This window comes from Daphnia carinata, chromosome 1, assembly GCF_022539665.2.
Source record: "Daphnia carinata strain CSIRO-1 chromosome 1, CSIRO_AGI_Dcar_HiC_V3, whole genome shotgun sequence".
Classification (NCBI taxonomy): domain Eukaryota; kingdom Metazoa; phylum Arthropoda; class Branchiopoda; order Diplostraca; family Daphniidae; genus Daphnia; species Daphnia carinata.
The window spans coordinates 581,117-605,484 of record NC_081331.1 but is presented as its reverse complement, the minus strand read 5'-3'; the positions used below and the strand labels follow the sequence as shown (position 1 = coordinate 605,484).

The 24,368-nt window shown below is 40.4% G+C and overlaps 3 protein-coding genes and 1 long non-coding RNA gene across 4 annotated transcripts; 3 read left to right on the top strand and 1 right to left on the bottom strand.

Moving 5' to 3' along the window:
* Positions 1-56: 56 nt before the first annotated feature.
* On the top strand, positions 57-4,422 carry LOC130692244 (uncharacterized). The gene is made up of 8 exons (XM_057515319.2): positions 57-429; positions 492-638; positions 707-901; positions 976-1,194; positions 1,344-1,433; positions 1,493-1,611; positions 1,667-1,953; positions 2,035-4,422. Exons 1-8 carry the CDS (start codon positions 325-327, stop codon positions 3,645-3,647), a joined length of 2,775 nt encoding a protein of 924 aa, XP_057371302.1. The 5' UTR covers positions 57-324; the 3' UTR covers positions 3,648-4,422.
* A 2,086-nt stretch (positions 4,423-6,508) lies between these two features.
* On the top strand, positions 6,509-7,171 carry LOC130692284 (ragulator complex protein LAMTOR5 homolog). The gene is made up of 4 exons (XM_057515365.2): positions 6,509-6,666; positions 6,735-6,796; positions 6,855-6,969; positions 7,042-7,171. Exons 1-4 carry the CDS (start codon positions 6,632-6,634, stop codon positions 7,100-7,102), a joined length of 273 nt encoding a protein of 90 aa, XP_057371348.1. The 5' UTR covers positions 6,509-6,631; the 3' UTR covers positions 7,103-7,171.
* Positions 7,172-8,560: 1,389 nt separating this feature from the next.
* On the top strand, positions 8,561-22,007 carry LOC130692286 (D(2) dopamine receptor-like). The gene is made up of 8 exons (XM_057515368.2): positions 8,561-9,193; positions 9,353-9,448; positions 9,568-9,695; positions 13,490-13,613; positions 14,095-14,312; positions 19,096-19,471; positions 19,575-19,658; positions 21,349-22,007. Exons 1-8 carry the CDS (start codon positions 8,855-8,857, stop codon positions 22,003-22,005), a joined length of 2,022 nt encoding a protein of 673 aa, XP_057371351.1. The 5' UTR covers positions 8,561-8,854; the 3' UTR covers positions 22,006-22,007.
* Positions 21,866-22,475, bottom strand: LOC132088560 (uncharacterized). The gene is made up of 3 exons (XR_009422040.1): positions 22,382-22,475; positions 22,152-22,318; positions 21,866-21,995 (listed from the first exon to the last, which is right to left on the bottom strand). It is a non-coding gene; the product is annotated as an uncharacterized LOC132088560 (long non-coding RNA).
* Positions 22,476-24,368: the final 1,893 nt, after the last annotated feature.

Here is a 24,368-nt window from a genome sequence, read left to right as displayed (position 1 = left end):
AGAGTATGTCGTGAGGAGGAGTCGCAAGTGGGAGGCCAGTCAGGCCACGCTCAGTGATGTAGTCTACTTCCCTGACATCTACAAAACATTTCGCCAAAAATTCAAATTACTTAAAATTTTACAGAATCAACACCGTATGATTCGGTAATAAACTTCTATTACACATGGCATCCCGTCCACTGTTCTTTTACTACGTCGTAATGGCGTTGGGCGAAGTTGGATATTCGAATTAATTCAAGAAAGAAAAAAAAAATCATCTTAGTGACAAACAACAAAGATTGCAGTCTCCTTATAGCCCTCAGTGAGAGTGGCAGCTATTTCAAAATGGAAAATAACACAGAAGACAAGGGCAAACAAGATGTAATGGTATCAAATCTCCCATTGCTGTTTTCTAATGGCAAACCAATATCCATCACATCAATGTCTGTGGTATGTACAACCACCACTTTTAATTAATGTGTTTAAACCATTAAATACAGTTATATTTGTAGGAGGATCTGCAGTATTTTATACCATTTCTGGTAAAGTGCATCTTAGGATGTGAACCCTCAGGTTGGGCTAAATATGCGAAATTCAAGTGGTGGCCACCTGACGTACCTTGGTCTCCTATAATTCTTACAAAAAAATATCAAACCCAAGTAAAAATTTTCAGTCTAGAGCACAAGATGAAAAAAAAAATTACCTATGCATGTTATTCTTTTCAAAGCATTGGGCGTACAAACTTTCAAAGTTGGTGAAAAACTGTTATGAGTATAATGGCTGTACATATTTACTACATTTTTCGGCAAAACTCCAAACACTCAGTGGAGGATACAAGTTTGAAGACAACTGGGATGGTACTACTTCAATGTATGATAGCACAAATGGGAAGCTGCTGGTCACATTCCAGAATGAAAACATGGTAAGCTTTTTTCAATTAAATGGCTGTATGGTGATTCTATTTACAATGCAAACATTTTTATTTGTCAATTTCAGATTTACGATAAGGGTTTTAGACAGCAGTCTAATACTTCTCGTCCAATGTTACTTCCTCGATTAAACTCGCCAACTAGTCCGGCAAAATTGAACACTGGGACCCTAAACCCAACCGCAATCGAAGAGCCAACTGCAGCCAAGATGGTTGAGCCACCGATTAACGACATATACCTCTGTGATTATTGCGGAGCAGATTTTAGCTCACATTCAGCCATTAAGGTGACTAGAAGTCCAACAAATTTCATGCAATTGAAGAACATCAAGTTCAAATGTTTCATAAACTATGTTTTAAACAGTTTCTTTCAAAGCATAGCATTCTAGAGTTGTAGTATATTACATTGGATATTTTTCAATTAAATTCTTAAAAGGCTCATGAAGCGAAGTGCATGGCGGACAAAGCTCTAGAAGCCCAATCTCACAACAGTTTTGTCGAACCGGAAACTCAAAATATGGATGAAGTATACATCGCAATTGCTTTGATAGAAGTTTGTTCATTAAATTATACCTTTATTTCTAGGCACAATTTCTCTGGTATTTGGCTTTGTCTCGTCGTAACCAAACGTTACCGCCGCCTAATGTTACCCCTGCCAAGATTCGTCCGGTCGTAAGAAGAGCTTGCACACTCAGTGACAAAAGGCATACTATTGCGTATTGTTAGAAATACAGCGCCATTATATAATTTTTCTCGTAGATTTACGACAATTCCCTTTTCATCCAACCTTGGACAAAGCTTCTTTAAAGCAATAAAACTAACTCCGACGGCATCAGAACTCCTCATCAGCCGTTATGAGCGTTTGTGCACGGCAAAACCGGTTGCGGTACGCATAGACCCTGTTACAGGAGAAAATATCAATCAAGCGCTTTCATCAGCGACTCATCGTTTTCGTGCAGCCGTATACAAAAGGAAAAATGAATGGGCTCACGTCTACTCCTTTAGTAAAGCAGACAGGAAAGAGCGCATGATAACTATCGAAACAGGTAAACTACTTCTGTACAGTTTTCCTTTAGTGTTATTACTGTTTTAGTTGATCAAAGTAAAGACTTCTTTCCCGAATTTAGGATTGAACAAACGAGCTCGTCAATTACTTAGGACTTGCCAAGGTGTTAGTGTAAAAATGGTAAGGTTAAAACTAGAAGATATAGAGAGTTGGACAAGACCGAAACCAAAACACCAACAACCATTGTTACAACCTTGGGTACAGCGCAGCATCGCAAACTTACCTGCTAGTTGTACAATAAGCTTGGCTCCCATCGACTCACAACCAACCTGGTTTCAACATCCGCAGGCTCCCTCATCATCAACAATATCTCGACCAGATATAGCAAGACGTTTGATGGCCACTAAATCCAATTCATTAGACAAACCTCACGTCAGATCTCCACCGGGACTTCTTCCTCTTATTACTGGCACTTGGTCTATGCAAGCTGTACAGCCTAACAAATCTAATACTGCGAAAAATCAGTTCATTCTGCCCGATCTGATTCCAGTTGTAAATAGACATCCGAAGAACCGCTCTCCTGACCCAGTCATAATACGAATGCCTTCCATACCATCGCCAAAATTAGTTAATGTCTCACCAAATAAGAGTGCGTCATCAACCGGAAATATCACAGATGTAGTGGATCTTTGTTCGTCAGAAGATGAAGCCCGAGATGATACACATCCACCAGTTACCAGTCGCCTGTCTCAGCCATTTGTCTTACCTCCCGGTATTTCAATAACAAAAGTTAAAAATCCTTCAAATGAAAAGCATTGCCGACTCGTTGATTCACAATCAGATGGAAAGGCACTAGAAAATAATAACAATCGATCGCGAAGCGTTTCGCAATGGTTGGCATCAGCAGTCTCCGGCCCTCTTCCGATTTTGAGATGCATGGGCCAGCGTAATCCTACAATGAAACAAGAGCCTTCCCTATATAATATGATTTCTCCTTCGTCCTCGGTTGATACTTCACTACCTATCGTCACACCATTGAAACTCGGGAAACTTCCGGCAGAGAAGAGAGAACAAATGAAGCAGTCTCTCTTAAAAATTCAGCAAAAAGAAAAGAAGTCTCCGCAGCCTTACGCAGAGCAAACAAGTCCACTATTTCCGGGCAAGAAAATGCAAGCACTTGGCGAAGTCGATCCGCTTCAGTGCTCGCCGCCATTGGGCAATTCACTCAATCCAAACAAAGATCTTTCTGGCCTGCTAAGCGACGAGTGCAAGGAGCTGAAACATAAAGGATTGGGTGGTTTGATTTTTTCAAACCAACGGCTAACACGGCGGAAAAGAACCACAGAGTCTGAATTCTATAGCTGTGGTGAAGAAGATTCACTGTCCGACGGTCCTAGCAAAAGAGCTCGCAAATTGGAACAATCACCATCGTCCACCTTGACGCTAGAAAGGAATTTGGTTCACGATAGTAACAGTTATTCGTCGGTCATGGAAGTCAACTTGGTAGGTCCGGATAACGAAATTTGTGACAGCTCCCGAGCAAGTTCTTTCGGATCACTTACACCTGACAGCAAAATGCCAAGAAAGAGAGGCGAACTTATTCGCCTATTGAATGATGAGTGCAAAGAATTAAGGAGAAATGGCCTCGAAGACTTGTCTTTTGAAGCGAACCCCAATCAACGTGTTACTCGTTGTCGGACTAAATCCCAACCACTGGTGTCTGGCAAAAGATAAAAGTCCGTATTGTCACCCCTTTCGCTCCTCGTCCATCCGCCGAACAAATGTATGCCCTCGATTGGATGCGTTGTTATATAGTATTCACCTACTTTGTTAAGCAAACACCCAGAATGTGTGCGTACATTTTATTCGCGTCGCTCTTACTATTTATCCATTTGATAGCGTTCCACGATCGGTTCGGATATCTTGCATTTTCATCATATCTTCTCTCCGTAGAAATCAGCAATGCTTGTGTACAAAAAAATGACGTTATATCGCTCTCGTTTAGTTGGCGGATTCGCACTTTATTCATTTGTTGTAAAAAGTATTCAAATTTCTGAAGCGATTAATGCTGTTGATATGAAACTGAAAAATTGATAGATTAGTCATTGTTTAGCACCAAATGTTGCTGGAATAATTTTCTCCTAATTTTTAACCAAGTAAATCCGAAATCGCTGAAGTTCAGAACCGAGACCGCCTGCATTTTCAGTTAGAATCATATAAACCTTTAGTTCTACTGACTATTTGGAATAAACTGTATTCTTATTTCCAGGTAGGTTATGCTTAGTAAGGCGGTTTGATTTCACGAAATTCAGAAAATTGATAATTGGGCTACACAATTGCATAACTGCTGCACTCTTAGTGTAATTTGAATTATCTTGTGTGCCTGGAATTTTGATCTTGAGTTTAACATTTCCATCTCTAAATGTGTACGAATATTTCATTAACTTAAATATTCTGTCAGTTACGAGAATCGATGACTACGATTGAATAAACCCATGTGAGCTACGAACTAGCAAAGATTACTGGAATAACTGTATGAAATCTTTGTCTTTGATGATTTTCTCGATGAAATCTTTCGCTCCTCCGTTACAGCCCACGGATTCGAAACCAGCGACCATTCATTTTTACCTTAGTCGCCCGGTAGCCAAATCCCGCCGTTCAACTCGAATTTGGCTGTTTGAAAATGAATATTTATTGCAAATTACATTAATATTCATGCCCAACCACGTTCAGCTTAATGCCAGAAGGTACTGGCGCGACACACGTAAAATGTGTTTTTTTTTTTGCGTTTCATCACCTTCCCGCAAGTACAGTATATTGCAGAAAAATGTGGCGGTTTTTCCTATGCTTTGTTTTCCATACCTGACACATTTCACTACAACCAGATAGTAAGGTTGTCACAGTTTACCCATGGCTGCACCATGCCGGGCCGGCCCTATTACTCATTAACCAGGACCTGAAGGCGCGGTGTACCAGCTAGACAGCAATGCTATTATTTAAAAATGTGACATTTTTGGCACACTTTACAAAAGACATTGCCAACGGTTGGTACAGCGCGTGTCCAGGCAATGGTGGGTTGATTGGGGAGAAAGTATAAGGCTAGTCGTAAGTCATGTTTGAGTCGTAAAGAAAACGAATTTCTGAAACTCCCGAAATTTGTGTGATTTCCTATTACAGCTAACGCCATCGGTTGGAAGAACATCGTAAAAACGATGGTATACTACTATCATCTCATCTAGACAGAATCCCTATCGGGAAATTTCATCTATTAAAAAAAAAAGATGGTTTGACTAGAAAAGTAATAGTTTTCCTGAAATCCGCGTTTGATTTTGAGTATAACGTGTAATTTCTACACAGTTTTAACCCTTCGTCGAATTGGGGCTTGAAAATAAGCCCGACTTTTCCATTAGTTTTGGATTTGTCCGAAATCTTTAATTTCGCAATGAACAGATGTACTTTAGATTCGAAATAAATAAGAATCGTTAAAATGTCCTTCTCGTTTTTCATACGATCCAATTTTTTTTAAATAAACGGAAAAAACCATTAAGAAATGTTAGCGCGCCAAATGGTTATACTTCCTAAATGGTTGATTTAATGAAAACAACAACAATTTTACCGGAATCAGCATTCAATTTCCAGTACATCCTGTAATATTCAACCAATTCCGATGAGTGCCGGTTTTCGCAGAATTTTTTTTTAAGCCTGACTAAATAAGTCCGACTTTTGACCGGCTGGCCCGACCGGTGTAATTAAAAACGGCTAACTTGACAAGAAAACGAGTGACTTTTTCCGAATCAGCGTTAAATTTCGATTAAACTGTGTGATTTTCATCGGATTCCAAGAGATGTCATTTTTAGCCGATTTTGACAAAAGCGGTAAGGCTATAGCCTTTGCATTTTTTCATTTTTGGCTAAATTTCAAATTTGCTTAAAATACATGATTTCGATTCAGAATTGAATGCTTATCACGAAAATCAAATTTATTCTTCAATTGGCCATATTTTTTAAAATTAAACTTAAAAACGAAAAAAATTGAAAAGTCGGGCTTAGTTAATCGGGCTTAAAATTTTTTCCTGCAAAAACTGGCACTCATGGGAATTGGTTAAATACCACAGTATATACTCAAAATTGAATGCTGATTCCGGGAAAATTGCTATTTTTTCCACTAAGTTCATCGTTTCTTAAATACACCGAGTATTTGACGGAATGCTAGCGCGCCAGTACGCTACAGCGCTAGCGCGGTGCAGCAGAAAGATTGGTGGGTGTTATCAAGAGAATTAACTAAAAATTTGACCGTGGGATGGCGATAGATCAGAAAAAAGGCCGATATATTTTTGGGGGGCTTTTGTCAAAATTGTCCATCCGGAACATCGTGCCATCTATGGAGAAAAAATTCGGCAACATTGGTCGAAATCCGGTTGGCGATGAACGCAAGGAAATAAAGTTTTCATTGGATCCCAATCGGGAAACAAGAGATAGAGTATTGATAGAATTTTTGTCGGGAAATTTTCACTAACATTGGCAATTCAGCGTTGATTGGGGTTTGTTGAGAAAAAGCGAAACTTCCGCAGATTACAGTTTGTGTTGCCGTCTGCTGTTTTCACTACGAAGTGTGAAAACAGGGTGAAAACAGTGTTTTCACTACGAAGTGTGAAAACAGAAAATTGTTTGAAATTATATTTTTGTCTGTTGATTACCATTTCCTTATATTTAGTTACGATGGACAAGGAAGTACAAAAATGCGTCGATGATTTGTAAGTATTTCAATTTCAGTAGACTAGGATTAAGTTTTCAGTTATTTGTCTATGAATTTCTTTAACAGGATGACTTCCACGGGCGTAGTGGGCGTTTTGTGTGCTGACAAACGGGGAATGTGCTTGACGTGTAAGATAATATCATTTCATATAATTGCGTTCAAACAAATACATTTATTACCACATAGCACAAGGTATTGCCAATCCAGACTATTCTGGATCATTAACTTCACTCACGCAGTTGGCAGCAGCAATAGAGCCTGGGAAAGGGGATCCTGTCATTTTATTTGAGAACCATGGAAGGTATGTCTTAAATACTTTTTACAATTCATGTATATATGAAGTGATACCAGTAATGTTTTATCTTTTACACAGTCAATGCCTGATCCATCAAAATGCTGGAATGACACTTGCAGTTTACAAAACCAATGGATAGATATTGGTACCTTTAGCATTTAAATTCTTGTTTTTGTCTTATGCATATACACAGACCTCATATTCTTAATTATTATCTGGGTGATTCATGTTTTTATTTTCTAATTGTTATGATTCAAATAATTTAATCAGATATAAATTTATGATTGTGAGTGAGGACTAGCATCCACAATTTAACCTTCGTTGATGTCAAGCGTCCATAAAAATCTACCGAATCAATTGCCTTTTACACGAACACTTGTTAACGATGGTTGACCCATCGCCTGATCTTCGCCTTGTTTTGGGCAAAAGCGAGTCCCAGTACAGCATGTCACTTATTCGAACCATCATTCTTTTACAATAGGTTGTCTGTCCCAACAACATTAATGCCTTAGCTATTTGTTATAAGAATGACAGGTTGAGTTGTTTAATCAACGTTGCTTACCGATTCGGCTTACAACATCAGTCTTTTCTCGAAAACTAATCAGCTGCTGTCCCCGTTCAAGAGTGGCATATATACCATTTGTCCCCATCCTTCCCTATGTGGATTGTAAAATTAGTGGATACGAATGATTGCCCTGAGCTGTTACTACTAAGCGTTGTAACCACACAGCTGTTGATATTGGGTCGATAGGCAAGCTTAATTTGATGCAATAAAATATCTATAACAAAAGATAACTACTTTCACTAGACGTCCAAATAATTTGACCGCAATTCGAGCTCGAGCTGTAATGTCTGTAAAGAGGTAAGAGCCAGTTTTCGAAACTTGATTAGTCATTCTTGATGGTTTTTGAAATGGTAAAGCGCATGAAAAAGGCACGAATCGTAGACCTTTCAACCAATTTTAAAATTGTTTTTCCGCCAATGGGCTGGACTTGCCAATATCTGCCTGTCTGATCGATCGAAACATTAAATCAGCAGTGCTGCATCTATCAATGCGCACCTTGCAATGTCAAGCGTGACATAAGTTCGAAATTGGCAAATGTTTCCCTAACGTCTAAATTGTAGTTAGAGGACTTGATTGATCTTGGGACATGCATCGCAACTTGTCTTTCGCAAGAAAGGTTCGCGTTACCCATTGACTTCTACTCCATCGACTACGGGAGGTATCATCTGGAGCTACGAAGACTGTGCCAAGGGTGAAACGTGCCTTTAGAGCAGAACTGTGTGAATAGTTGAACTATATCCAACTATCCAATAACAAAGCACGGGAAATGCTACGCCAGTCTGCTGTCTGGCATTTGCAATGGAATATTTGGTGATCAACGGTAGTTCTAATTGAGTTGGAGTTTTCGAAGAGAGCGTGAATTTATGGACCTCACTGGTCGACAGGCAGTGTGTATGCCAAAACGATATCCATAACCCTCAAACATCGGGAAATGCATGGCGCTTGCGCTTCTTTTTTTGGCCAACCCCCAACGGTATCAAGCACTGTATAAAATTCTGCACTTGTCCTGTTCGAGGTTAGGTAGACGAGCACGATGAGGCCGTGCCTATTGTATACGTCGACTATATACCACGGGTATCCTTATCGTCTCACTCATCGCCAATCTGTTAGTACAGCTTTATCCTGCTGACCATCATGTTGTCGCAGCACAGCGAAATACAGTGACCGCTGAGTGCAGATTGAGCTTTATTATATGGTTAATCGCGTGTGTAGACGAGTGCTTTCGTAGTAGCTTTGCTCGATAGTGCATTTAAATTGCGTCATTTAAGCATCTTTTTGAAGTTGTGAATAGTTTCTCGTTCCAATAAGCATCCAAGATATTGAATCATGGCTTGCGTAAATATTTCTGGTCGCCTGTATCCGGTAGAAACGTGGAATATGACCGAATTAGACGACTCATCTGAATGGACACCCATGCTGGACGTTCTCAACGGTGTCGGTACTGGCTCTAGTGGTATAGGCAGCGTCTGGAACATAGGAATTGGCTTCAACTTATCGTCGTCAGCGCGTCCCGGATTCAAAACTGAAATCTACCGAGATATTGTGTGCATGTCCAGCCCAAAAAAGATTCTGGAACAATGGGAAATCGACAAGAATTTGGCGATGCTCATCAGCTACTCCGTTATTTTCGTCATTGGTGTTTTGGGGAACGTCACGGCTATGATGGTATGCAATAAATAACTTCGTAACAAATGGCTGGATTATACGACTCGTAGAGATCATACAGTTCAGGTCTTTTCAGAGTCAAACATATGCAGCTTGACAATGACTCTGGGCACAAAGATAAAATGTATTCATTCTCTCCTGTTGTGTGTCATCTTTCAGGGCATGATCGGCGACCGTAAATCGCGCAACGCCACAACTCTTTTCCTAGTGTCGCTTTCAGCCGCTGACCTCCTCCTGGTGCTGGTCTGCGCCCCGGTATGAATAAGATTTGCATTTATTGTGTATGCCTGCTACCATCCTTATATTCAGCTATCTTTGTATTTATTTCCGTCGATGCGATACGTTTTGATCTTTTCCTGGCCTTGACGATACAGCTGGAGGCGTTGCAGTACTTCGTCATCCAGTGGGACGAGGCGGGTACCATCTGCAAAACGGCCAAGTATGCCGAAGTTCTTTCAGCCGTCGCCTCTGTCCTCAATCTTACGGCCGTGTCGTTGGAAAGGTAAGCCTTCTAGTTATCCTGCCATATGATAAACCTGATTACTGCGTAAGCCGACTATTGCGATTCCGGAGCACTGCTACAATGCGAGCTAACGAAGCTTCTTCAAAGAAGATGATAAGCTGCAGATTCGAGATTTTTTATTTTTTCGAAACAAAGGCACTAGTTTTCATACAAAAGAACTAGAAATCCCGATTTTCAGATTGCAAAAATTGCACTCATTGTCTCTGAAACATAATTACTCTCGTGTGTAACAAAATATGGATTAGACAAGTTGATTAATTTGGGCGTAAATTCAAAAAATGCGCAATTTTTAGTATCGCATTTCTATTAATGAGTATTATTAAGTAGATAATTACTATCAGAACTACTTTAATCATTTATTGAAGAGGCTTCGATGATTTTGCATAGCTTTTCTTACTACGCTGTTTAGCGATTCAAATAATTTTTGCCCATCACCATTTGTGGTTACGTGCAGGACTTCGTTCAGGTGTTCCTTTGTCGTTGTTGGGACTTTCCCCACATTTTTAAGTTTGTTTTGTTTTTGTTGCTCTTGTTTGTTAGTTTATATTTTTAGTTGCCTAGTGGCAGTCATGCGTTGTACCTTTTAAACCGTCAGAAACTCGTAACCATTTGAGAAAAGAGAAAAGCCAAAATTAGCTAGACCCTGCTGGCTTAGCTCGTTAGGCCTTGCTTAATTTGCCAGTTCCATTTCCATTTTAAAGGCACGAAAAAAAAGGGGAAAAAGATTTTGAAAATCTTTACTACTCATCGTCTTGGTTTTAATAAGACAAAGATGTTTCTCGTCATCTTCAAACTTTAACAACATGTATAGATGCAGCAAACTCATTGGTCGTGCGTAACATGATGCGTAATAATAACATAAAGTCCCTCAGGAGGAGTCAGTCAAACACGATGGAATGACAGTGATGGTGCCATGGGAGATGTGACAAGTAGCATGATGTGAAAAAGGAATATCGTCGACGAGAAAAATGAATCTTCCACGATCGACCTATGGGCAACTGAAGGCCATGTAATGGTGGTCATTAGCAAACAATCGCGCCTTCATTTCTACCAAGACATGGTGCTCATGTCATTAAAAAAGCTATCATGTACATACTCCATCTTGTGTATCGTGGAGAGAATAAGAGTAATGGATCAGTCATTGACTGTGGAAGACGTATTCACTACCAATGGGTCCCCTGTCTCCTAGCATCGCACACTACACCAAACAGGCAACGACATGATGCGTAATGATAGTCCTCCTCTTGGTTAGAAATTACGGCGTTGGAATTTCATTAGTGTAAATGAGCACCGTATACACAATGGGTATATAGCCCTACTATTAGTCGGTCGCACGTAGTAGAGGAAGTTTAGAGAAAAAAAGGGAGAAGGGAAAATACTTAATATTAAATACGACAGATGAGATGGCACAACTTTTTCTCTTTCTCATTCATTTCCTATTGATGTGATTTATTCAAATGTCGTCTTATCACCTTTATTTTTAGTTCTCCATTATTAAACTTGCTTACCGAAAGTTTGCTGTTTCCATAGGGTTTTCTAATAACGGTGACCACATAAAGACTTTGGTGTTAAAACCCAAATAAAAATCGAAACTATTGCGTTAATAAAGTCGTCGCATTTATTGACGTTGTGGGTGTTTTCACACGAAGCTTTAGTAGCATGTTTTACGTCATTTTTGCTCATCACCAATTAGGAACATTTGAAATGCGTCCGATGGTTTATTGGAAACCTTACGTTAGAAGAGGCGAGAAAAGAATGGCGAGTGTTAAGGAAGAGGAATAGCAACCGGGGTGTGGCACGCAACCACATCAAGCGTGACGATGATTAATTATGGGCCATCCGTTTAAGCTTTCATCCAGACGCAAGTGCTTGCCATTGTTTCTATCTTTGTGATGTCTTCGTCTTGTCTTTCCGCTTTTTGCCCGAATCAAATATTGAGCATCTCAAATGCACCTCTCACGTTTGCTCATTACGATCGTAATCGAAGTGCTAATTTAACGATAGCATGGCTAAAAAAGTAAAAGGAAATTAAGATACCCTCTAAGGATCCGTAGCCAACATGAAGTCAACTGTGTTTTCACATAAGCGAAACACGGAAAGACAGCGACGATTAATGCGCAAGCCAAGCGGCCAAGCGGAAGCTTATAGATAAAGGAAGTGGGCGAATTTAAAGAAAAAAAAGCGGAAAGTAACGATTGCGTGGGTGCTTTGTGCTCACTGATAGAACCCTTGGTCGTTTAGCCAAAAGGAGTTCGTTTTCCTGGCCAAACTGTGAAATGGACTATCCTTTAGTATCCGCCCTTTTATATCTGAATATAGTGGTTTGGCTTAACTTCTTTCAAATTTTGGCTTTCAAATCGAATCGTGGAACGTCTTCAGTTTAGCCGGTAATGGAAACCACATGCAACTTCGTGTGACAGAATGAACGGTCTTTTACCAGTACACAAAATATTTTGCTATCTCTATTCTTGCTATCCATTTTTCTTTTGCAGCCAAAATACCAAGGTCCACGCGAGTAGATAATAAGGCGTGGGTGCAAGGAGGATAATAAAAGACCTCCGACTGACGTAAGAATTGATCCGCACGGTTATCATATAGCGTTCTACTTTCATTCCTTTTAATTTTTGTGTGTGTGTCTGTGTTTCGTTTCTCGTCTCTAGTCTTTAAAGGAGTCGATTGAAGCTCGTCTTATAGGCGGAATCGATTCCTTGCCAGACTTCCCGACCTGATGCAATCGCTTTTCCGCTGTTATTCTCTATGTGTGTAAGGCTTTCCTTTCTTTGTTTTCCGTTCGATTTCGTTGTCAAGACGCCGGGCCCGGTTTGATCTTGCATGTAAAAGACAAAACGAAAGAATCAAAGCATTAAGCATACCCTCTTTTCGCTTTCTGGTCAAGTGACTCGGTTTCGACGTTAAGTATCCGAATTCAAACATGATTCCAATTTCGCATCCGTTGATGCTTTTGGACGACAAACAAATGCAGCGCAATCTGTGTGGATGTATCTCAATGGTTAAACATGAGGGGCTTGACTCGATGCAGTTAGTTGCCTACTTTTAACAATTTTATACGGTTTACTAACATTCCCATCATTTTCGATTTATTTTTCTCATGAACTGTTGTCAGCAAATCATAAGTAACCTTTAGAAAACCTACTTTAAATAAGCATGAATCTGGTCGCAGGTAAAAGGTGAGAAAGAGTAAAAGTTGTGACTGTATCACGCGATCGGTATATCGTAACTATCCATTTCTTGCCGAATAATAAAGTTGGCTCGTCCGACGTACGCCACGACGTTCGATTAACTTTTTTGTTTCGCAGTCGGCCTATCGTGCCTCGGGCCGAGAAATAAAGTATAGGATAATCCAAGTTGATGAAAAGTTTAGTTAGAGACGAAAGCAAACCCTGGCATGCCGTTCTCGTTACTCTTGGACGGCTATATGGCCCTGTTTTTGTATATGTACAACACTATGTCGTTTTCCTGCTTTGGGTACACTAGCTTCCCCAAGTAATCCATACGTTTTAGTCAACCAATATATGGCCAGCTCCCAGCACATGGTTAAAGGCGAAACACAATGAAAAAGAATGTGTGAAGAAAGCCGGTCAACAAAAGATAAAAGTTGTCTAATTCAAAAGTGAATCAAGAGTTATGTGGGAAGCTCACTTCCAAGGGAAGGGGGGGGCCAATATTTGATTGTTAGTTTTCCTTTTTCTTCTCTTCGTCTTATACACGTGTTTTGACTATATCTTCGTGTTTCTTTTTAAATGTTCGTGCAGGTTTATAGTGATTGTGTTTCCCATCCGCTCACGATCCGTGTGCACAATGAGCAATTGTCGCCGAGCAGTTTTGGTCGTTTGGATAGTTTCTCTGTTGTTGACTGCGCCCGTACTTTTCACCAAGGTACGTCATATACTTTAGTCGATTACCTAGTCACCAAGTTACAGTCTCACCTATCGACTCACGTTGACCGCGTCAACTGCGTTGCACGTAAATAAATGACTCGTCTGTCCCACTGATGATGTATTGATTACGCACAGCACGCAAAAAAACGCCCTACTCTGAATACGAAACAAAGGGCTAACCACCAACAAAGTTGTTTGATTTGTTGGAATTATTTAAGTCTGTACTTTCTCTAGCGCTATTAGCTAGATTGGTAGAATTTCTGTTATGTTTGCGCTACATCTAATTCGATTAATTTTCTGCTGATCAAGAAAAAAGAAAATGTACGCTTTTTTGCTTGATGTCTTGGCACCTATAACGCAATAACTGTGACATTACGTTCACGCTGTGTTGCGCTCTTGCACCATTAGCAAAATCAATGATGATAATGAACTGTTGACGTAGTTACGATGGCTATTGATGTTGTTTATTTGGTGCACAGGGAACAAACCCGTTGACATTCACGGACGGAGAGGAATCCGTAACCGTCAACTATTGCGTGGAAACAGACGGAGGAGTCGGCTTGATTTTCGCAATCTATCAGGCTGTTATCCTCCTGTTAGCACCAGGCCTGGTCATGATCATCTGCTACACTTATGTCATCAGAGAACTGTGGCTTTCCACTCGCAACATGAGAGTCCTCACCAACACCAGCACCAAGTAGGCATCACAAACACTCATCCTTTTTTCGATTGCTCTAGCGTTTACTCCCCCCCGAGCATTGCCTTTCGCTGTTACGTTTACTTAATTCAATAGACCACGTGACCATAGGGGCTTATCAAATGTTCAGAAAAAGAAGTTATTATTTTGATTAATTCTGTGAGCTCGCGCTTTACAATTTTGATCGGCCAAAACAAGTGGCTTCACATGCCCTGTACCCTCTGGCCTTACTCTTCTTGCTATTACGTGAAGCCACGTAACAAAAGAAGATTAGACGCGTCGCAACTTTGTAACGATGTGATCAAACAATTGCGTTTTTTTCACGGCAAACGAGTTTGCCTAGACAAAATATTTTCACTGAAAAGAGCTTTTCTTTTTTATGATTTTGATGTCTAGACCATTAAACGAATAACTAGCAACGCTGAGCACTTCCCATTTTCATCCATCTCAATAAAGTTCACTAGCAGAACTTTCGCAACCTAATGGCACGTAAAACGTGAGTGCACGTACAGGTTGAGAGATTCTTATTTCAGAGTCATCAACCGACGCCATCTGAGATTTTGAAATAGTGCTGATGTAACTGTGCCGACTATTAAAAGAAAAAGGGAGAGGAATCCGATTCATGTTGAAGAGCGTGAATCCCGATGCTGACACGAATATTGGCGATTGCAGCGATCGATAGGATCCAATCAAATACCTTTGTTAAAGCCCGAGAGCGTGCGAAAATGACAGTGGAGGTAATAGATGACGATTGACGAAGGATTCTCTCATGTCTAGCACGCAGCTTACAGTACAGAAAAGCCGAGTGGGAACTGGAACACATGTGCCGGTGCGTGAAACTGTGTAGAGAGGATGACAATTGACAAGGATATGCACACTTTACAATGTGCATGCATTGGACGCCCACGTTTGACGTTCAGTCGGACGGAACAACTCGAACCGAGCCTGCGTAAGCGCTCAACTTGTTTCGCTCCTCAATGTTCCAAATTCAAAACGTATCAACTAATTAAAGCAAGGCGTGTAAAAAACTTGTTATAATTGAAGGTTTCAACACCACCCTGCGTGGGTGTAGAACGAATAGTGTCACGGATGGATAGGTCCCTTACCTGTTTCATTCTCTTCATTTTCCTTCGGAAACGATTGCAACTTTGTTTGAATATTGCTTCCTTTTATGGACAATGGTCCGAGCTCGTCGTCTTTGCTCGATACGCATAGAAATGTAGGTCAACGAAATTGTCATATCACATCCCAAAAGACAGCTTACAGAATAAGGAGCTTAATAAACTGATATTGCTTAGAGCTGCTTGAAATTCATGTAAAATAAAATCCGCTCAGTTGGAAGCTAACTACACCGTCTTATATACCGCTACTTACAACCGCATTCCGTATAGCACAGGTTCGGACGCCATTACTGAGCGTGGGATGGTCGTTTCTTCACGCCGTACCCATTGCACTTTTGATTTCTTGTCCATTAAAAATGTTGTTAGGTTATCTGAAAGTTATTGTTGGATTCTATTGATCTACTGTTGTTGTTTTTAAAGATAGAATGGTACGGAAGAATGCATTGACAGGCAGAAAGCTATTCCACTTTTTTGATTACCGAGTGCATCGAACCAAGTCTAATGTAAATCGTATCCTAATACAATAGCGACTCCATTCTCGTTTACGAATGATTTCTGTGTTGAACGTGAAAGTATTAACCGTCAAACTTGCAGCATGACAAAGAACCAAGGGAATAAAAACAAGACTCAAAGATCGTCCCTTCTTCGGTGCATTATCTTCAGAGAGAATTGCACTAGATTGCAATTCGGACTGTCCGATTGCCCGTTGATTTGTTTTCCGTGATTGCACGCCACAACAAGCCACAGAGGGATGAAATCTCGTTACACAGTACACACGTTGTTCGTGACTGGATAAAATGCGAAACTCGAAAAAGTACTCGTTCGTTACTGCCGTTGCAGTAGGATGGAATAAATAGAAAGTTATTGACAAAACAGCAAATATTGAAAATATTGAAACTGCCGATAATATCGCCGTAAAATGAGAACGGTGAGCCGAAAAGATATGAATCAAATCAACACGGATGCAATGGGAATGTTTTGATTTTTCAATCCTCGTCCACCCTTGAGGATGTGCTAGCAGCTCTACAAAGGCGTAGTAGAAAAGATGAAAGAGGTGAACGTTGGATAGTATCAGTCAATAAATAGAAGCTTTATTTAAATTGCTTTCAGACAATTGTAGGGTTTACTACGATTTTTTCATGCATGAAAGAAGGCACATCAAACGACGAAGAGCATGAAAAATGATGAACCTAACAAAAAGCCGAATCTTTTATTATTACGACGGAGTTAGGTTTCGTATAAGAACCCAACAGCTCGGTCTGGACCAGGGCAGAGTAGAGCGATCTGGTCCCGTGTCATGGCACAGATCCAACTACACCGACTGCTTGTGGCCGCTTGCCCATATTTGCTGACAACGCACTACTACATTTGCTATTCTTTATTGTTTTTGCCTCGACTGTGTTTGTCGAAACCAAAATTTAGCAATCATACGATCGCTATTGTATAGCAGTCACATGGGAAACATAAAAACAACTACTTCAGTTTGCGTGTCCGATTGTGCAGACTGTCTGACATAAAGTTGTTTCAGCATTCCTTGCCGCTGGGAGCAATAGACCCACAAAAGAATGAAATAAGAGAAGCCTTTAAATGTAAATGATTGCATTATGTATACGAGTGTACCCGGAATCGTTTTTAAACCATACGGTCTAGACAGGAAGTTTAGCTACTGCAGTTCATGCACGTTATATGTGTCCACAACGATCGCCGATTGTTTTTTACTGCATTTTTAAAGGCGTGCACTCTCGTTAGATCCTTCATCGACTATTAGCCGGATGCCCGGAATTCGGTTGAATGAATTAGTAGGCCCATTGTGGAATTGTAAGACAAATGTGCTGTAGTACCATTAGCTTATCAACCCGTTAAAACACCCAAGGCTTACACGTTATAGGTAAAAAATGAGCTTATGGCAAACGAAGAGACATCCGTCTGAGCCGCCTATTTTTCCGCAGTAGCAAAGGGTTTAAACCTATTCTGTTCGGCATGCATTCTAATGCTACACACGCAACAAGCTAGTAACTTGTGCTTACGATAAATCCAAGAACCCGATGAAGTACCTGACAAAAAGGCCGCATAATACGGGGAAATATCGATCTCTGTCTTGGAAGAACACGTTACGTCGTTATATGCTAAGCGTTGACGTCTAGGTTCTTAAATCCTTTCTTCCTCTAGTTTAGTGACAAAAGTTTTTTTTTTAAGCCAAATTAAATTTCCGAAGTTGAATTTTCAAGAGTTTGTCTATTCTTCTAGGACTTCTTCCCACCAACAGAAGATGATAGGTATATACTGTAGTTAACACCAAGGGCTCGTGATTACTTCCGCCTTCGTTTGTTGCATGTATTGAAATGAATTTTATCCCGGATCGCTGCGTGCTTCACTAGACTTACTCAAAGTAAATTTTTTTTGCAGTTTGTATCGTGCAACTTGAAAGGTCAATACTTTTTTTGTTTCCTTTAAACGGAACCTATTCAACTTTCTTCAGACTTTATACGACGCTAAAAATCAGGCATCTTCATTGCCTATGGCAAACTTCGATACAAACAATAGAGAGAATGCATTTGCATAAGAGAGCCAACGAGTTATAACACTCTGTTAGTCGTGCGAGAGAGAGATTTACGAGACTCTTGAGATCCATTACTGCCTAGTCGTTGTGCGAAATTCAATTCGCGTCACAACCATTCCACCGACGTCACTGGTGCCTTGTCTCCATTAGACTGAACCAATTTGAGAGGAGCGAAGAAAACAAGGGATGTAATAAGTCAAGGCTGTAAAGTCTATATCAAAAGCAATTCACGGCAAAAGACTGATCTGCCGGCGCTAGATATTTAGATATATAGATTTTTTAGATATATAGATTTTTTTGCAGATAGACGCTCACCAAACTTGGCTACACGGACACTGTCCTGGAATCTTTTTGCTCCCTTTCTTCGGGATATTGGCGTTCCTGTTTGATATTCTTTTTATTACTTCTTGTTGATATGACGTTATAAGCGACTTGGTGAATCTATTGACGTCAATTTGTCAGCTACCTATTTTGACGTGGTGCAATATACCGAACAATTCTATTTGCATAACGCAACCACTGATTGTATTGCCCTTTTTCTGAGTAAGACGTAGGCCGACGACATGACGTGCTAGGAATAAATCCCTGTTCTTAAGGTCAAGACCTCCAACTCCTTGACTGTTCCTTGTCAACAAGAACTACACATCAAAAGGAAAATTCAATCGCCAGTTCAGATTGAAAAAAAAACTATCCAATCTTCGGAAACCACAAGAAAAATTCGTTATTCCATAGAAAAAAGTAATAAACAAGAAAATCATCAAGTTAAAGAAAAATGGTATCAAAATTGTGGTTGGCTGCCATGGGCACGACTGCCTGCATTTCTTTGTGTGACAGTCGCGTTCTTTATATCACATCGATCAGCTCGGCAAGGTAGAAAGAAAAGGAATATTACAATTGTTTTTGTGTGTACACGGCTGTGGGTGTTGATTCCGTTTCGTGTTGTTATTGGATTGCTATTGCTTAGGAGTGGTCTTTCGAGCGAAAATTTCTCGTAACAGGTTGAATGTTACGTCCTATAGGACACTGAATCTTCATTCTTCAAATTTCTGCCTAATAAAAAATCATGATTTATTGTTTTATCTTTGGGTGTTGTTTTGTTTAGCCACGAGAGACGGCCACGGCAACAAGAGAGGCGATGGCGAGGAGGGACCAACACCCGATGGCCTTACAATAAGAAATCGAGTGATACTGCGTCGTCGTCCGTGCCCAGAGCGGTTGCTGCGACGGCCACTGGAACAACACTTATCACCGGGACTTCGACGCCTGTTCCTAGCACCTCAACTCCACTGTTAGTTCGCGGCCACGAAGCTTGCCTCCTACCCTGTCACGGGCCGTGCTCGGCCAGCAACCAGGCATCGTCTTGTTGCAACACCTTTACGGGCACTGCTAATAACGGCCATCACTCACCCAATCAATCCTCTCCGGAGACCAGCCCACATCATCAAGCTCAATTATTGCTTGCTAGAAATCCTTTGCGGGTATGTATAAAAGAAAATTATTCTTTAACAAAAAAGATAATAATATTGGCTTTCCTTGACAATGCGATGCATTCTTTTAAACGCTTTTGTTGTATCGTGATAGGAAACGCTAAGGACTCGGCCAACTATCAGGAAGATTGGAGTTCATCAGGCACGTGCCGAGGATGCACGCAATGCCAGGAAACAGGTGACGTCATTTCTTGTTCCTATACGATACAGAGCCATTATTTATTTTGTCCCAACATTTCAATAGCCTTGTTTCTTTTGTTAGATGGTTACAATCTATAACACGACGACCGTGTGTTGAAAATTTTGTTAGTTTTCCTTTTGAAGTATATTTCTTTTTGTCTCTGAGAGAAACAGCTAGGAAATTGAACTAAACGGTGCGCTTATGAGGAGTTTCTGTCTTTTTTTTTCAAAGAAAAGGAAATATATGACTGTTGGTAGGATTCGATTGGGAAAAAAGGATGTAGGCGGCTTCGATCATTAGGCGTTTCCGGTCGGGCAGACCTTACGGCAGTGATTCCCATTCCGCATAAATCGATCGAAGGCTACCACCATCAATATGAGAACAGCCTGTGTTAAACAATGTAGAGATTTTCGGCTCGTTCTTTTCATCGTTGCTAATGGGAATCTTACCATCGGAATGAATCCCATGCCTATTTCCTTTGCGGACTTCGTTATCAATAGAAGATTATGCAATCAACTATACGTGGCAATCTATTTTTAGACCCACGAGAGCTTAAAACAAAAATTTCAAACCAAATTGTAACAATCCAAGTGAGAAACCACCTTTTATAATGTTTGGTTTAGTGCTCCCGCAACTATACTAATGGTCTAGTCTATTTTGGCATAGATATTTGTACTTTAATTCATATGAGTTGCTACGATACGCCAAAGAACGCGTCTTCATCTAAATCCTTGAACAAAATAAAGCCTTAAAAAACACGAGTGAGTATTTTAGGACGTTTTCTGCTTCAGTAAAGCTTGCGTAAATGTTCGTTAATCGTATGCAGCGGCAATAGTGCCTGCACTGAGCTTGCACTGTCTTTGTATGAGGTCGTTTAGGGCTACGGGTTGCTAACGCAATTATAACAAGTGCAAACATTGCCATACAGAACGCACAACGTCATTTTGCTTGACAGACACAGAAATTCGCTTCAAACGACATCAAACTAGTGGCAATAAAATTTGTTATACGTAAACAGATGGGATAGTTCGGATGAATGCATTAATAGCACATTGTCGAGAGAGGAACAGTTGACTAGGCAATTGTCCGACGAGTACAAAGACTTTCTGTAAAAGTGATTAGAATTGTTAGCTGTCAGCAAACATTATCTTATGTGTAAACAGTTTCAAACTCCTCTTCAAGTTCTTCATTTCCAACTTTTTCCAAATCTCCGTGTAAGGTTGAGTGTTTTAGATTATCTTGAGCTTCGAAATGCATTGACATGTTTATGTATACATAGATCTTTTTATTCTTCATTTCCCTACCGGCCTTATTAGTGGAGTTTTATATCTCTTTTCGTGAACCACTCTGTCCGCACTCGAAATGTCCCATTCCATTATGTGGAGGGAGCAAAGTCGCTTAATGGTTCGCAGCCTTTGTCTTGAAAGCACTTCAGAAGAAGGAGGAAAAAAAGCCTGTACCACAAGAGGCTAGCATTATGTTTCTACCCAGTAATATTTTAGTATTAACACGCAAGAGCTCATTCATCCATCAACAACATCCAATTAACATTTGCCTTGCTTTTATTGCGCAAATGTCATTTCAATTTACTCTCGTACACTAAGATCCTTGTACATCTGTATCAAACACCAACAAAGGTCTAACAAATCCATTGAAATTCTATTGTTTGTCGCTTTTCAAAGTGCAGGTGATCAAGATGCTGATCCTCGTCATTGTGCTGTTTCTCATCTGCTGGGGATCGCGCCTCTGCATGGAGATATCCATCAAGGTGGGACTGGAGTCGTTCTCACAGGGGATCTACATCTTGCGCATCGCCATTAATTTGCTGCCATACGTCCATTCGTGTTTGAATCCGTTCATCTACTCGCTCATGTCGAAGAACTTCAGACGGTCCATGTGGCGCCGGCTACACTGTTGCTGCTGCATGTGTGCCAACAGCGCCTGCTGCATCCAGCGCCGTTGTTTCTGCCGCCCGTCCGCCGCCTTTTCATCAATGGCACGCACTGGCCAAGATGTCACGATATATGGCGACCGATCGCCCGGTGGTCAACGACGCTCATGTCGACACTGTCGCCAATTCAACAGCCAGTACAATTTAAACGATCTCTCGGTCGGTATGGGCGCTGGAACGAGCTTGAACGCATCGCAGGAACGGACGGAAGCCAGCGGATCGTCCCGTATGCGTGGTCTAACTTCACGACTGGCCAGGGGAAGTAATGGCGCATTAGGTGGTAGCAGTCCGCTCCTTTTAATGCGCACCCGTAGTGTCAACAACCGTTCCGTTTGTTCCACATCAGTCATTCCGGAGTGTACAGAACATTTTGAAGTCGACTGCTGTTTGTGAAATGATTAAAAAAAAAATTCCTATTCCAATATCGAGAACTTCCTTACATTGAATCACGTTTTTTTTCCATTATAATGCGGTAGGAAAAAGGCAATTTTGTTCTACATTTTTAGTACCGCTATGGATGCTATAACCCAGTTACGTACCAATCTGCTTCTCCTCCAGAATAATGAACTCCCAAGTGTGGTGATTCGCGCAGCCGGTGTCAACAGGAACACAATCTTTTTATCCAACTAACTTCTGACTTTTATTGACGTTTTTTTTTGCCAATGCCATTCTCCATCTGCTGTTATGTATATTCAGTAGCACAGTGCTTGACAAAGAACGGCCATATCTGAGCTTAAGTATATTTGAAATAAAATTGTATGTGTCTCACATCTTGTCGTTTATTCACACATTCTGACGCTGTGCATATCTAGCATTTCTTTCGTTCTGTAATGGTGCCAACTAAATTTGCAATTCGCCTCGAAAAAAAAAATGATAACAGAAGAAAAGGATACATTGCTTGGTGAAATGGAATGCAGCTTACGATGCCATCATTTAAGCTATACTTTTTTTTTTTTCAAACGTCGCGATAAGTCTTGTCAAGAGGTTTCCTATTTTTAGGCATAATGCAAATACTAAAGTTTTAAATTATGGAAACGAACCAGCCTTATTTCTCTATGTTCACAATAACTGGTTATCGATTGTCTACCGTCGAATGGAAAGTATTATTGGGTAGAGGTGAGAGACGCGCTTTTGTTTGGGCTTTAAAGTGATTTACAAACTTTTGCGCTCACTCTCCGACTCCCTGCTTGACTTACACTGATGCTTTATTCAGGTTATCAACTGCTGCATTAATCGATTAATCGGCGACATGATGGACCGGAGGAAATTGTAATGGGTATCTGCTAATAGCCAAAGGAAATTGGTTACTATGTTTCTCCACTTGTTATATCTACTTTGGGCAGCAGCGGTTTCCCATTTCTTGTTGCATTTGTAATTGTTCTGTCTAAAGTTCTATATTATGTTAACACCAAAAGGAATGAGACAATGAATGCATTAATTGATCACCTCTTTGGCCTTGATTTGCATGGAAAAATAAAACTGAAGCCATTAGCGATCGGAAATGAAAGTCTCTGAAGATCAACATCCGTTCATTTGCGTTCGATCGACCGACTTCACAAAAATCGTTTACATTAAAAGGAACAGACGATCGGTCGACGTTTGCGCATTCCGTGTGACGTAAAACGCCTGAAAAAAGGCAACCAACATCATCGGATACATCTCGATTTTTATGGACTTGCACAAAAAGATGTTATCGAGGACATCAAAGTTCTTTAGCTACCACAGAATATTTCATGCGTTGTTTAAAATAAAATCTTGAACCAGGGAATATCAAGACAATAACCGGTCTCAAGAAGAGTCGAAACTTCTGGATCCAAAACTTGAAACGAAAAGAGAAAAAGGTGAAAAAGGTTGACAATGTAAGCGTACCCACTATCCTGGCCAGCTTCCTTTGTGTAATTGCTTGCAGTCGTTTCGAGGATTGACGGATAAAATCCCAATAAGCTAATTGACAAATCATGATATTTCGATTTATTACACGGTAACGCTTACCCACAGTTCTGATTTGATGTTAGTTCTAATGCACCAAGTCTTTCGATGATAAAAATCCAAAGGAAGCAGCAGAAAAGAATACATTCTGTACGTGTAGTAGCTATACTCTATGCAATTTTAAAGCCAAACTTTGTTCCATGTCCTTCGAGGAAATGTCTCGTTACTCATAATAGAAGTCTTCTATTTCCCTCTTCTTTTGTGCCTTTGGGCATTGGACGAAATTCTCGGTATTACAAGAGATCAGCTAACTAGAAGCCACAAGAAGCCTGATACCATATTAGCTCTAATCGATGTCGATCGATGGACGGGTTCACGAGAAACTGCAGAAGGGAGAGTACTGTGACACGCGGGAGTAAACAAAATAACATGGCTCATCGATCAGCGCTAACTGTTTGGCTTTTTTGTTGTTTAAATATTAAAAAAACAAAAAAGCAAATGGAAAAGACGCAAACAGAATACAAAAACAGAGGCTACCACTCTCTTGTGTGCTTGACTGTTTTGAAAGCAAGCCGATCAACAAACTCCTGACTTTGTTGATTGCCCGGTTTCTTGTATTGACTGTTACGCAAAAAAATGTAACCAAACAGTTTGCCTTCAAAATAATGTAACGCTGATAGATAACATCATAGATGGCTAACATTTTGGTAACTTACCACAATCTGGAATGGGACACCCATTACGAACTAAGAAGAATTTGTTCCATCTCTCTTTTCCTGAAGCTTTGGAAGTTTAAAAGAGCTATTGGTTTTGACTTGTAAATTTGT

Excerpts from the sequence above, each read along its gene's own strand:
- LOC130692244 (XM_057515319.2), top strand. The coding sequence starts at position 325 with ATGGAAAATAACACAGAAGACAAGGGCAAACAAGATGTAATGGTATCA. Across the intron at positions 902-975 it reads CATTCCAGAATGAAAACATG|ATTTACGATAAGGGTTTTAG; the intron begins GTAAGCTTTTTT and ends TGTCAATTTCAG. Across the intron at positions 1,434-1,492 it reads AAACTCAAAATATGGATGAA|GCACAATTTCTCTGGTATTT; the intron begins GTATACATCGCA and ends CTTTATTTCTAG.
- LOC130692284 (XM_057515365.2), top strand. The coding sequence starts at position 6,632 with ATGGACAAGGAAGTACAAAAATGCGTCGATGATTT. Across the intron at positions 6,667-6,734 it reads CAAAAATGCGTCGATGATTT|GATGACTTCCACGGGCGTAG; the intron begins GTAAGTATTTCA and ends TTTCTTTAACAG. Across the intron at positions 6,970-7,041 it reads TTATTTGAGAACCATGGAAG|TCAATGCCTGATCCATCAAA; the intron begins GTATGTCTTAAA and ends TCTTTTACACAG.
- LOC130692286 (XM_057515368.2), top strand. The coding sequence starts at position 8,855 with ATGGCTTGCGTAAATATTTCTGGTCGCCTGTATCCGGTAGAAACGTGG. Across the intron at positions 13,614-14,094 it reads CGCCCGTACTTTTCACCAAG|GGAACAAACCCGTTGACATT; the intron begins GTACGTCATATA and ends TTTGGTGCACAG. Across the intron at positions 14,313-19,095 it reads CTCACCAACACCAGCACCAA|CCACGAGAGACGGCCACGGC; the intron begins GTAGGCATCACA and ends TGTTTTGTTTAG.